Source organism: Zalophus californianus, chromosome 16 (genome assembly GCF_009762305.2).
Source record: "Zalophus californianus isolate mZalCal1 chromosome 16, mZalCal1.pri.v2, whole genome shotgun sequence".
Classification (NCBI taxonomy): domain Eukaryota; kingdom Metazoa; phylum Chordata; class Mammalia; order Carnivora; family Otariidae; genus Zalophus; species Zalophus californianus.
In genome coordinates this window covers 23,135,839-23,149,987 of record NC_045610.1, presented here as the reverse complement: position 1 = coordinate 23,149,987, position 14,149 = coordinate 23,135,839, and the positions used below count along the sequence as shown (strand labels likewise).

At 37.9% G+C, this 14,149-nt stretch overlaps 1 protein-coding gene across 8 annotated transcripts in view; it reads right to left on the bottom strand.

The window, feature by feature from the left end:
• The window catches only part of AP2B1 (adaptor related protein complex 2 subunit beta 1), a 133,232-nt gene that overhangs the window by 74,697 nt on the left and 44,386 nt on the right, over positions 1 to 14,149 (bottom strand). For all 8 annotated transcript variants that reach the window (XM_027624921.2, XM_027624923.2, XM_027624926.1 and 5 more), the window contains 5 exons: positions 11,277 to 11,467; positions 8,516 to 8,737; positions 7,894 to 8,014; positions 7,669 to 7,764; positions 1,466 to 1,581 (listed from right to left, as the gene is read on the bottom strand). In XM_027624921.2, coding sequence (XP_027480722.1) covers positions 1,466 to 1,581; positions 7,669 to 7,764; positions 7,894 to 8,014; positions 8,516 to 8,737; positions 11,277 to 11,467 — 746 coding nt within the window. The remainder of the gene's footprint in view (positions 1 to 1,465; positions 1,582 to 7,668; positions 7,765 to 7,893; positions 8,015 to 8,515; positions 8,738 to 11,276; positions 11,468 to 14,149) is intronic.

Here is a 14,149-nt window from a genome sequence, read left to right as displayed (position 1 = left end):
TACCATGTTGAATCCATCTCCTTGGCTAATGTAGTTTTAAACATAAAAATGACAATGTGGGGATGCCTAGGTGGCATGGTTGGTTGAATGTCCGACTCCTGGTTTCAGCTCAGGTCATGATCTTGGCGTCATGGGATCGAACGCCACATCAGGCTCCGTGCTCAGCAGAGTCTGTTTAAGTTTTTCCTCCCTTTGCCCTCCCTCCTTGCTTGCTCGCTCTCTCAAAAATAAATAAATCTTTTAAAAAAAATGACAATGTGTAGTAAATTAGATGTAGACAACTGAATAGTACATTTAATTGTTTGCCCTACTTCCACTGATTAAACCAGGTCCTTGATAGCACTTTCTTGTAATTAAACTGTCATAACCCTTTATTAATAGAAACCAGAAATGGGCACATTTCTCTGCTAATCACAATGAAATATACATCTCCACCCTTAATCTTTCTAAACTTAGAAACCCAACTCTCCTCTTTTCTGGGAGAGTGGTCCTTTTCCCAAAAATACCACTTCTAAAATTTAAAAAATATATATATAATGCTTAATAAACCACTACCTTGCTAAATACTGTATTTCATCTAATTCTGAGTCCACCACTAAGCTAACTTATTGCAAGTTGCTTCATTTGACACTATCTTTAAAGACTAATCAGAATCTTCAGCACAACACATCTCTATGATTATAAGGCAAAATGAGATTTAGGATGCTTACAAGACCTGCTCTTATTTCACCCTTTCAGATCCCTTAATCACTTGCCTTCAAAATCAAACCTAATGAACTATTTTTGCTTCATAAATAAGAGGACTCAATGTGAAAAATCTGTGGAGTGAAACTGCAGATTCTGCATGCCTTTATGGGAAAAGCTATAATACTGCAGAAAACGACAGAGACTAATAATTCATCACATGCTCTATAATTTTCTACAAAGTAGTAGGTAACATGCAAAGTAAACAGTGCAACTGTTACCTTCCTGGCTTCTGCGATCATGTGGCTATTAACTTACCATTCAAACTGAAACATTTATTTCTGAGAGTGAAAAGAAGTACAAATATTAATTATGCCTGCTAACAGGCATAAACTGAAATATGCCTGGACAATCTGTAATATGTGGGCTTTCTATTTAATAGTAACGTCACCAACAAAGAATTTGGTCAACTTCAGTACATGACAGTTGACTGTCATTCAGCTTCAAATCCTCTCAAAGTAATAAAGCAGGATGAAAAATCAGGTTTTGATCCCTGTGCTAACCACCTTATATAATTTTTTAACATTTAAAACATACTTTTATGTTTTTTAAAAATTATTTTTCATAATAAAGTATCCTATTTTAACAGGATTTTTAACAAAGTATCCTATTATGCCTAGTTATATTACAAAGTATAATTCTTACCTAGCCAATTTCAAAGTGCCTTACTTAAACATTTCCTAAATGATTTGAGGAAGAAGGTAGAAGTATTTGGACATACTTGTTGGGGTATTTGCGAAAGATGTCCCTGATGACGACAATTGCCTCTTGAACCACATAATTTACTTTGGTCTGGATGAGATCAAGCAATGTGCTTACACAGCGCTCGGCAGATTGCTACAAAGAAGAACAAAATAAATGAGAAGTCAGATGATCTCTCCAATAATGCAACCTCAATATAAAGATAACTTTGAAACGTACAGGTGCACCAACTAGACTAGACTAAAAGATCAGGCACTTAATTTGACCAAGCTACACTAGAGGCTAGGCTATTTGATGGAGATACACAGAAGTTCCAGATACACCCCAAATTTTATTCAATGTAAAATATATTGACAGATAAGTTGATTCAAACAAAAATAATCATCTTGGATAGCCACGCAGAACAGAAATGAGAAGAAAGAATGAGTCAAGGTAGGAGGGAAGAAGAAAGAAAGAATAAGCCAAGGTAGGTCATGGGTAAGTGGAGACAGAAGAAGGCATCCTTTGAACCTCTTGAAATGAAATTGCAAAATTGCATATCTGCATATAAGTATATTTTCCAGGGAGAGGGTCCATAGCTTTCATTACGTTTTCAAAGTTATCTGTGACTCAAAAAACTCTAAGGAAAATCTGCCATCTTCTGAACTATATAACTGAAAGTCTATGGCCTTAAATTGCAATTTTCCCCAGCCTATAGTTCATCTATAAGATTTAATCTATTAATCTTTTATTAATGAAGGGACTATGGGAGAATACAAGTGATAAAACTAATATACTGCAACTATAAGTCATAGTTTTTAAAAGGAGAAGGGTTTCAGACAAGAGATCCTAAAAATCAAGGACTGATTTATCATGTATCACAATGTACTATGACGGGTCACTTCATTACCTACCTCCTGATAAGATGCAATAGAAAGTACACAGCATCGCCTAAGAGGTACTTTTGCCTAACGCTGAACATGAACATTACCAAATCTCTAAATTTAATTATCTAGAGGGGATGGCAGAATGAGAAAAACAGTATCACTAAAATACAACCAGCCAAATCCACACTCTGGGAAATTGTACAAGCCTAATGACCTAGTCCCTTTAATAAATGGCACCAAAAGTAAGTAAAGACTTAAGAGACATTAACCAAATGCAACGTGTGAATCTTCTTTAGATTTTTATTTGAACAAGCCAGCTGTAAAAAGACACTGACACAATTAGGGAAAACTGAATATGGGCTGGATCTTCAATGAGATTAAGATTTATTGCTAGTTGTTGGGTACAGTAATGGTATTGTGACAATATATTTTTTTAGGGACCTTCTCTGTTAGATACACACACTGGACTACTCTAGTAAGAGCCTATCTGGGATCCGCAATAAAATTCAATAACACTCCACTCCCTGAAGGAGAGGGAGAACATAAAAGCAGTTAACATGTCGATAGTTGTTCAAAATGGATGATGTGTACATGAGAGCTCATTATCAACTTTAGTGTATGCCTGAAAACTATGATAATAAAATCTTTTGAAGGTACTAAGTTAAACCACTCCAAGCAATTTAATGAAAACAAAATTGCATCTTGAGGTTACTCATCTGATGACTCTATTGCTCCATGAAATGACTCTGCCATCTTTTATGTATTTTTTCCAGTTTTGGATTCTATTTTATTCATTTTTAGCTAGTAATTCCTGTGCAGTTACTGCAACAGAAAAGTAATTGGTAAAATTTAAATATATAAGTTGTGATAAATTATAAAGTATATAGGATAAGGCTGCTTTAAGATGTAAATTATCATAAATGAAATAATACAGATACAGTGATTAACACAGGGCTTGATAGAAAGCCCACATTTAGTGAGCCCTTCCTATCACTATTAGAATAGAGACAAAAGGCCATTTCCTATGATGCATCAGTATTCGAAAAACATTTAAGTCTGGGACAGTAATTTTCAAGCAAATTGTCATCTCAACCATACTGCTTTTTGATTAACAAAAAAGAAAGCCCACCATTATTACAGCAGTATGGCAGAGGGGCAAGAGTAAACATCCAATCACTGTTCAGACAGAAAAGTCCAGAAACAGAGAAATACATACGCACTTATAAAATTCAGTATGAGACAAAATTTCTTAACAGTGGGGAAAGGATTTGTTCTGGTGTTTGATCCTCACCCTCATATTTTTCACCAAAATTCTTTCTAATTGTTTTAATTATTAAAAATATCTTTAAGTGTAAAAAACCAGAATCTTCACCATAAAAGTAGACAATAATAGTGAGTTTTAGTTTGAGGTGAAGCACAATCTTCTACGGTGCCACTAAATAACTCCTGAGAAAACACTGAGAAAACAACTCACCACATAAGGAAATGTAAACTTCTGTGCGTCGAGATAGTAAATGAAATCGAAAGGAAAACAAATTGGGAAAATAACTGCTAACAAAATGAGGGATTGATATCTTTAATTATAAAGGATTGTTTTTAAAAAACCAATGTGGAAAAGCCCATTGGAAAAGGTGCACAGGACGCGAACAAGCAATTCCAAAGGACTAACAAATGAAAACAGCTCGCCTTCACTAGAGATCAAAGATTTGGCTACACGAAGTAAGTCAATCAGAGAAAGACAAGTATCATATGATCTCACTGATATGTGGAATTTGAGAAACAAGACAGAGGATCACAGGGGAAGGGAAGAAAAAATGAAACAAGATGAAACCAGACAGGGAGACAAACCATAAGAGACTCTTAATCTCAGGAAACAAACTGAGGGTTGCTGGAGTGGTGGGGGGTGGGAGGGATGGGGTGGCTGGGTGATGGACACTGGGGAGGGTATGTGCTATGGTGAGCACTGTGAATTGTGCAAGACTGTTGAATCACAGATCTGTACCCCTGAAACAAATAATACATTATACGTTAATTAAAAAAAAAAAACTTGGCTACAAAGTCCTCTTTATACCACTATTTGGAAAAAGAGCAGGAACTTTAAGGTACTACAAATAAGAGGAAGGTTAAATAATGAAGCAATCAAACATTATGTCTATAATCCATTAAAAATTATGTCAAATGTTAACAGTAACATGGAAAAATGTCCACGTATAATTCAATGAAAAAGGCAGACTACCGAATAACATTTTTAGGATGATCTCATTTTTGTAAAAAGTACACCTGTGTATGACGGACTACATAGACGAAGACTGAAAATCACATCCACATCATCTCTGGGAGGGTGGAATAGGTAGGAGGAAACAGTGTTCCATTTTCATTTAACTTGTCTTTTTTTATAATTTTATTTAGTAAACACATATGGCTTTCCTAACAGGAAAAATATAATCTTTGTTTTTAAATCAAGGGATGAATATGGTGGCTAACTGAACAAAATAAAAATAAATAAACAAAGGGATGAGATACATATCAGTATCTTAGCTTGATTTATAGAAAGTAGAAATAGTGAACACCAGAGAGCAGAAGACTAGGAAGTTTAGAACTTACTGCCTTAATCTCTCTCAAAGAAATAAAAGCATTTGATTTTATTTGGAAGACTAAGAAGGACCAGGGGTTTATCTCCTCCTTAAAGAAGTAGGTATACACTGTAAATATATACAATTTTGTCAATCATACCTCAATAAAGTTGGGGGTGCGGGAGAGTAAAAGCTACTAAAAAAAAACAGACAAAAAAGAAATAGGCAAAAGTTTCTGAAAAAACAATACTATAGGATTACCTTTCCAGTGCTCTTTATTGATTGAGCAGCTTACTGCTTAATCTTTAACCTAACCAACTGGAACAAAATTATGTATTTTTTTCACCTCAGGATACTTACAGCAACATAGAAACACCTGTATTTACAGTTATGATAAAAATACAACTCAAACTCTTAAAGACACCTAAACTTTCCAACAGGCCCTGCTCTCACAGCTAAGCATGACACTAAAATTCATTTTTTTCTCATCTGTCATATCTTTGGAACCAACTACACATTAAAAAAAGGGTAAGATGCCCTGAAACAATGCAGTAGCTTGGTTCAGAGGCTACCCAGGAGGTCTACTACAATCCCCTCACTGGTTCATCCCCCTTCCCATGAATGCTTAGTTAGAAACAGGCAATCATCACCTCTCCTGCCCCAATGACTGTATTTGGGTCAGGCAACTCTTTCCAACTGATGATAACCTTCATGATTGAAACAGGTATAGGAAAAGCGCTCCAGCAAATGCAGGCAACCTAAGAGAACTGGAAGGCAGGAACCTTGAAGGCTGATCTTAATCACTTCCAGACAAAGTTCATTCCTCACATACTCTCATATTCCCACCAGGGCACCCTGAGTCAAAGGTGAAAGCCATCAGAAGTTTAACCCTTCCAGAAGATTATGGACTATTTTTCCATTAGTCACAATACATGGCATTAACAGCCATCCAGATGGAGAATGCTTTCTAGTAATTCCAGGGATTGAAAATCTCTTTTAACTTTGGAATGATACAATTTTGTATGATTCTTTAGAGCTTTGCCAAAGAAGTCAATAAGACAATGACAGTCCGGCAATGAATAGCACAAAATTACTCTTTATGCTATCAAAATCTCTCTGAAAATTAAGTAAGTAAGAAAAGGAGTAAGAAAAGAAAAAGAAAAGAGAAAAGAATGTGAAGAGTGGTGATAAAAAAAGATGTATCAAGATCCAATAATCAGAAATCCCCATTTCTCAATGGAGCAACAGAACGTATTAAATACCTGAAGCAACTAGGCTATGAGAACCAGTAGAAACCAGGATGAATTAACTAAGTCTTGCTCCAACAACTGAACTGCTGAATGATTTATCAGTGGTAATTGACATGAAGCAGCCCTGTCTCAAATAAAAACAAGGAAGGCCAATCAGGAACTTGGTTTTCATAGATGCTTCTCTGACACAGCATCTGTTTCCTTCCATTCCCAAGAAGTACTGGACAGACTGTACAAATTATTTTAGTAGTATCCTTGAGAAATCATATGGTCCAACCCTCTGACTCTAAGCAGAACTGCATACAGTCAAGCAGCAAGAACAAATAGGGAGCTCTGAATCCACAACATCATAGCAAACAGAGGCCTTCATTAATTCCAACACATTTCTGAATGATGAACAAATGGAGGACTGGAGATTGATGAAGTAGGGCAGTGCAAGTTGTAGCCCATAACACCTACTGGAAGGCTGCAACCAAGCTAAAAATCAATCTGCCCTCAAAGATCACAGTGAAGCTCTTTCAGAGGACATTGAAGTAAAGATCAACTCCCTGCCCTAAAGCAGAAACCTGTTAGTCAGTAGCCCAGCCTACGCCCACAGAAGTCCTGATTGACTTTTCTCTCATTCTTAAATATAAATGGGTTGCAATTTATTATATGTGTGCTATACACCTCAATGAAAAAATTATATACAGACATGCAATGGTCACCATTCGATACTCCAGATAATTAAATTTAAACTGCAGACACAAAACACTGTAATTCATATCCCCAGAGACTCAAGAAGCTATTGCAATCACACAAAAATGAATGCTGTGAGAGAAGTACCAATAACAAGAAAGAGTTATGAAGAGAGGCCCCATGGAATGATGGCTGTGCAGAGGCCAAACAAGCAATAAGCCGGACTGGAGCAAGTGAGAGGACAGAGGACCAGAAGACAGAAGGGTGCCGGACAAAAGGTTTACACGTTTGATACTATGCTTGAAAAGCTGGAAGACAGGGATGCCATGAAGACACACAATGCAAGAAAAAACGAAAGGCCATTATAGAAACTCCAGAAAAAAACAAAAGACTCTATAAGAAAGAAAATATAATCATTTGTATTATACTGGCTCTACTATTTGGTCATAATAGGGGTAGAAAGTTTTGCAAGCCTTTAGTTGACAGAACAATAAATGAAGGCATATTATCTCAATTTACAAAGATAATCAATATAGGAAGGAAAAAACCTCATGATATAACTATTGGAGAATAGGAGGGTTCAAGTAGGAATGGTGGGGTACATGAACTGTTACTTAACTCACAGCACAAAGTTAATAGATAATATCTGTAATTGGTAAATCAATAAATACCATATTATTTAGAAATATGGAAGCAGCAAAGTAACTGAAACTAGAAGTTAAAAATTATTCCCTCTAGGAATTTTAACTATGTGTTTTATTATTTTAATAAATTTAAAAAACACATTTTAAAAAAAGGAGTGAAAAGAACACTCTAAATCCCATAATGTGATCCCAACTACCATCAGACACTTGCCTCCACTTTGATGGCACACCGTCCGATGGCCCGCACAGCCTTGCGAACAAAGTCAACATCCACCTCTGTGGCATATTCCTTTAATTCTGCCAGAACCTGTTAAAAATCCAGGAAGTGAACAATCAGTAAGGATTCTCAAACAGCAATTTCATGGCCTAGCAGCTTCTGAAGGCCAGACCTTAAGATCTAAGTGATTTATAAACTTGAATCTGCTTTAAGGCTGACCTGAGCAATGTTGGCTTGGGATGCTAAACGAATCATGATGTCCAGTTTCTCTAGTTTAACATAGATGGGATCATTGTACTTCACAAAGAAGACTTTGATTTCCTGTTTCAAGATTTCAGGCCTGTGGTACACAGAAACACATGATAAGGAAGGCGAGATGTAAAATGATATATCCTTCTAAGTCTGTATGAATATCTAATCTGTGCTCCAGCCACTTCACCCCACTCGCCAAACCTCACACACTTCCTTTATACCCCTCTAGCCAGTTTCTCATTTGGCAGACAATTTTTAAGGGCTAGGGTACATATTGCTAAGAACTGCTGGAAGAACAACAATCTGGCTCTAAACTATGGCCTAAACCATATGAAGTAGGCACTAGCTGGTACACTATCAGGAGGCTCATGAGAAAACAAACTAAGCTGCAGAGCAACACCAAGTTTTTACCACAGGAACACTCCAAAAGCAACTGTTAGCCTCCTGATCCTGGCCAAGCTGCTCTGCCATACAACATTTTCATTTCCATATATTAAAAAGAACTTGATAATGGCCTCTGTAATATCGGTATTATTAAGCTTAATTCAAAATCACAAACACTGTAATCACCAATTCATTGTTTCCCAACCTTTTCTGGACAATTAGATTGATATTCCTCAGGGCGACGTACTGCACCTCTGGCTCCCCAGACAGCAAAGTGACAAGTGGAGGGGCCAACTTTTTCAGCAGCATGTTGTAGTAGTCAGAGTCCTTGGGTAACAACTCCAGAAACTTCATTAGGACTTTTACCGCTGAAAGCACCACTGCTGAGTTGGCATGAGATAGCCGGGGAGTCACACGCTCACAGATGCTGAGGGCAGAAAAGGAAAATTAACATCTTGAATTATAATTTCTTTGCTCAATCCAGCCCATAGCGTACTGTGTCAGAGTCCCATGGCCCAAGTATCAAGAAACTAAAGAATCGGTTAGAAAACTCAAAGCTCCATGTGTAGACAAAACTGGGATCCTACACTGCAGAAGCTTCATTCCCAGCAAACTACAGACAGAGCAGGGAAATCAGAAGACTTCAGGAAACCAAAATAAGGGATGCTCAAACTGGAAGGAAACTAGGCAATACCCCAAACACTTGAGGCTCACACCATTTACCCTCCTGTTTTACAGTCTTCTCCATCTCCCCATATTACACAAGGGCTCCCTGCCTTTGGTTGGGAGAACCCATTTCTCCTCAACCTACAGGATGTCAAATTAAGTTCTGAGAGTTACTTCATAGTGAGAGATATCAACCGTGACTGAAGGTTTCATAAGATGCAGGAGGAGGTGAGTTGAGCAGGAAAACAAGACAACGCCTTACCTTCATGATAATAAGGAAATCTCTGAAAGGCTTTTTAAGTAACAGAACACCACTGCAATATTCTCCCAAACCCTTCCCCCGTTCTCCTAGCCCCTGCCTACCTACACTTAAAGGTCTCACTAAATCTTGAGTATGTAATTATCTGTTGAGGGTTCTTCAGAAATTAACCTAATTTTGATAGCTCTTGGGCAACTGAGAGGCTAAGTGATTTATATTCAGTTAAGGATTCAGGAGAAGTAAGTGGGGTTTCTCTCCCTTCCTCCGGTATCTAACTGGCTGACTCCCTGATTTCCCTCAGGTCTTTATACAAATGCCACCTTCTCAGCGACCTTCCCTGACTACCCTTTTACAAAATACAATTCCTCATCCCCAAATGCCCAGCATTTCTTAGATCTCCTCCCTACTTTATATTTCCTGTTAGGGCTTATCATCCTCTGACATATTATATATTGTATTATATATACTTTTGCCCCATCCCTCAGAATAAGTGTTCCATGAGGGCTACGATTCTTTTTTTTTTTTTTTTTTAAGATTTTATTTATTTGACAGAGCGAGAGAGATAGCAAGAGCAGGAACACAAGCAGAGGGAGTAAGAGAAGGAGAAGCAGGCTTCCCACCAAGCAGGGAGCCCGATGTGGGGCTCGATCCCAGGACCCTGGGATCATGACCTGAGCTGAAGGTAGACACTTAATGACTGAGCCACCCAGGTGCCCCAAAAATGAAAAACTTTTTAAAAGCAAGCAGGGCTACGATTCTGTCGATAGTATATCCCCAGGGCCTAGAACAATGCCTGGCATGCAGCACAGACTCAATAAATATTTGCTAAGTGAATGTACAAATAAGTGTGAGATGTCACTGACCAATAAAAAATAAAATTCTATATAAAGGTCTTTCCATAAGATATTTGTACTTTTTTTTTTTTTTAAGATACTTGTACTTTTGATAATGGAAAGAAACGATCAGGGTGAGCTTTAGTTAGGTTCAGAGGGAACAATTTCCCAGACAAGTGAAGAGAACTTACGTTATGGTAACTTGAGCTTCAGCCAGGCAAGAAAGGTTCCTATCTACCATAATTAAAATACGTCAACTTTAACGAAGAGCCAACAGTTCTTCCGAAGTACTTTACCTAGTACAGTGCCTATATATACAGAACGCGCAATAAAAACTGGTGGTAATTCCAACTCTGTAAACTAAAATGTGTGTAGGTGCACATGAAATTTAATAGTCAATTTGTGAAGGTCAAAGACAATTTATAACAGTGAACTTGGTAAAGGGCTGAGAAGAACAATCCAGGGGTGCCTTCCAAATTCTTTTCCAAATTCAAACTGACGTGATTTCTGTATCTAATGAAAGACACCATACGTTTTGCGGGCTTCAGTACATTTTCTCTACTACTGAATTACAGGTATAGTTCAGCTCAGTAACTAGTATCAAGCCACTTACTATGTATCTAATAGAATAAAAAGTTTGTCACTACGATGGGACACTCAAAAAACCTTTGTGTGCCAAATGGCCAGAAATTGCTGTATGGGGGATGTGGGACAACCACGATGAGGGATATTTTAGCAGAAGGTAACTGTAGTATTCAAACAAGAAATGAAAAATACACATCTTTTAGGAAGAGCTATTTTTGCATGGTTCAATCCACCACCTAAAATGTTCCTAAATCCAGTGAGAAAATACCACAGGGATAGCAGTATCTACCCCACAAGCCACTCATCTTTGCCAACACAAGAGACCCTTATTCTTTTTTTTTTTTTTTTTTAAAGATTTTATTTCTTTATTTGACAGAGAGAGACACAGCGAGAGAGGGAACACAAGCAGGGGCAGTAGGAGAGGGAGAAGCAGGCTTCCCACTGAGCAGGGAGCCCAATGCGGAGCTTGATCCCAGGACCCCGGGATCATGACCTGAGCCGAAGGCAGACGCTTAACGACTGAGCCACCCAGGCGCCCCAAGAGACCCTTATTCTAATACAGACAGTAGAACTTACTTAAACAGGCAAGTCTCCCAGATACTATCCAGGAAAACAGAACTGACCTCTGAGCCTCCCGGTCATCTTTAGGGTTGTAATTAGACAGGCAGTCCAAGATGAAAATCTGGCCCCATTCAGTGCACTCATTCAGGGCTGTCAGCAGCTTATTAATGTTCTGTGGGTTCAGATCAAGTAGGTTGCTGTTTGGGTGAGATTCACTGATTTCAGATAATGCTGCTACAGCATTAGCCACCACCTGGGAAAGAAACAGACATGACCCTGATTTAGCAAGAACAGTACAATTATAAACAAATACTTAATCTTCTCTGGATCACTTCATAGATCTCAACTCATAACCATTCCTGAACATTTTACCTAGTCAGCTAGAAACATAAACTGCTTTCAAAACATGTATTAAACCACCAATGATGGCCTATATAGCTTCCTGGTGGTGAGGAACCCAGAATTAAAACAATTCGTTTATTAGCAGATAGTCACACATAACTTACCATTAAAACAATAATTTTAATAGTATTCAACCCTATCATTAGAATCAAGACATATGAACAGTTTTAAGATCAATGAAGTTTAAACATGTACATTAGCCCGGCAAAGGACCAAAAGTTTTAGAGCTGTTTGGGCATGTATGGGGCGGGGGGGCTGATACTGTCAATCATGTCATGAGTCTCAGAGTAAGAAAATGTGAGCTTGAAACCTTAGTTCACTACTGAATGACATGCTGGGAGATGTTCCTCATCTGAAAACTGGGAATAATTTAATCCACCTCATAGAATAGTTTTAGTTTAAGGATCAAATAAAAAAAACACATGTATAAGTGCTTTCTATAAAGCTTTAGGCAAATTTTAGGTGGTACTATTACCATAACTCATCAAGAGTTGCACTAAGTTGCACAGTTTTTCACATTAACGTCTCTGAAACTGAGATGCATTTTATAATCAAAGGCATGTCAGTTGAGGGTGCCTGGATGGCTCAGTCAGTTAAGCATCCGACTCTTGGTTTTGCCTCAGGTGGTGATCTCAGGGTCATGAGATTGAGTCTGTGTGGCCCTCCAAACTCAGTGCGGAGTCTGCTTAAGACTCTCTTTCCCTCTCCCTCTGCCCCTCCCCCGCCAATGCTCACATGCGCACTCTCTCAAATAAATCAATCTTAAAAAAAAAAAAAAGGTATGTCGGTTTAATAGGAAGCACGTTTCTTTCCAAGTAATACAGAAAATAATAATGCATCTTATAATCAATGCCATCTCAGAATCAATGAAATACAGTACCTCAAATACGATCTTTCAGGCAGTATGGTATGTGAAAAACTGCTACCGAATATAAGAAAGTACACTTGTGGGGCGCCTGGGTGGCTCAGTCAGTTAAGCAACTGATTCTTGATTTCAGCTCAGGGCATGATCTCAAGGTTGTGGCATCAAACCTTGTGTCAGGCTCCACACCAAGCATGGAGCCTGCTTAAGATTCTCTCTCCCCCTCTACCACCCCTACCCCCACTCACATGAGTGCACTCCTTCCAAAAAAAAAAGAAAGAAAGAAAAGGAAAAAAAAGTACAACTGCATCCTGACTTACAGATCTGGGAATCCACGTTACAAGAAAAAAAGTAAACACTCTTTATGAAAATTATAGAGTATTTCTGATATAACTAATACATTTACAGTCAATGACGTTTAAAGTAATTTAAAAATTGCAAAAACACCCAAAATAAAACACGCATACATACAAAGAAAACTATCCTATGGCCCTATACAAGTGAATCTTAAAGCCACATTTTTTTTAACGTAATCTCTATGCCCAATGTGGGGCTTGAACTCAGCCCCAAGATCAAGAATCGCATGCTCTACCGACTGAGCGAGCCAGGCACCCCGAAAACCACATTTCACAGTGAAGCTCCCAGAAGTTACTAAAGACCAGCAAGGTAAGGCTAAATATAAATATTCTCTAAGTATCAATGAGATGTGATAAGAGATAGCAGCTTCAGTAATTACACACATTAAAATGTTCTCAAAAACATCAACTCATTTCTTAATTCTTACTAAAGTGCCTTGCTAAAAGCTTGAGAAACTAAGAGTTGTATAATTATCCTTTCGCCAACAAGTGAAGAAACATAATAGCCACAATTCAGCTACTGATTTTAGTAGCCACCTTATCTGAGTAGTCTGTAGATTATCCCAGAAGATAAATGTCTAGAGAATATGATTTTTTTAATCAAATAATACACTTATGACAATATTCATCATTATGTAAAAGGTATGATGTCACAGGGTGCCTGGGTGGCTCAGTCAGTTAAGCGACCAACTCCTGGTTTCAGCTCAGGTCATGATCTCAGGGTTGTGGGATTGAGCCCCGAGTCAGGCTCCTCGCTCAGTGCAGAGTCAGCTTGGGATTCTCTCTCTCCCTCTCCCTCTGCCCCTCTCCCCACTCGCATGCACACGCTCTCTCTCAAATAAATCTTAAAAAAAAAAAGTATGATGCTATGAATGGAATCATCTTGAGCTATAATTTAGTGATCATAAAATTCTAAGATGAAAAATCAAAGGCTCCCTTGTTAAGTCTGATTATAGATAGAATATTACTGTTATTAAGAAAAATCAGGAGAATTATCTAGTCCACCTACCACATGGTACCATGTATAAAGTTCTTTTCTGACTTCATTTTTGTTTGCTATCATCAAGCATGGGATTTAGTGACAAATAAAAGGCATAAAGAGTGAAATACTAATCCCCTGCATCATCTCAGGTGCTTTACATGCAGGGAAAAGAGATTCCCCACATCCTATACACCTGATAGATCTGATTATGGTATAAAGGATCAAATATTATATGGGAAGACCAAATGCCTGTTTTCAAATATAACTGCCACCATAGGCCCAATCTTAGTTACTGGCTGTCCAAGATAAAAGGTCCTACTACAACTTACCATT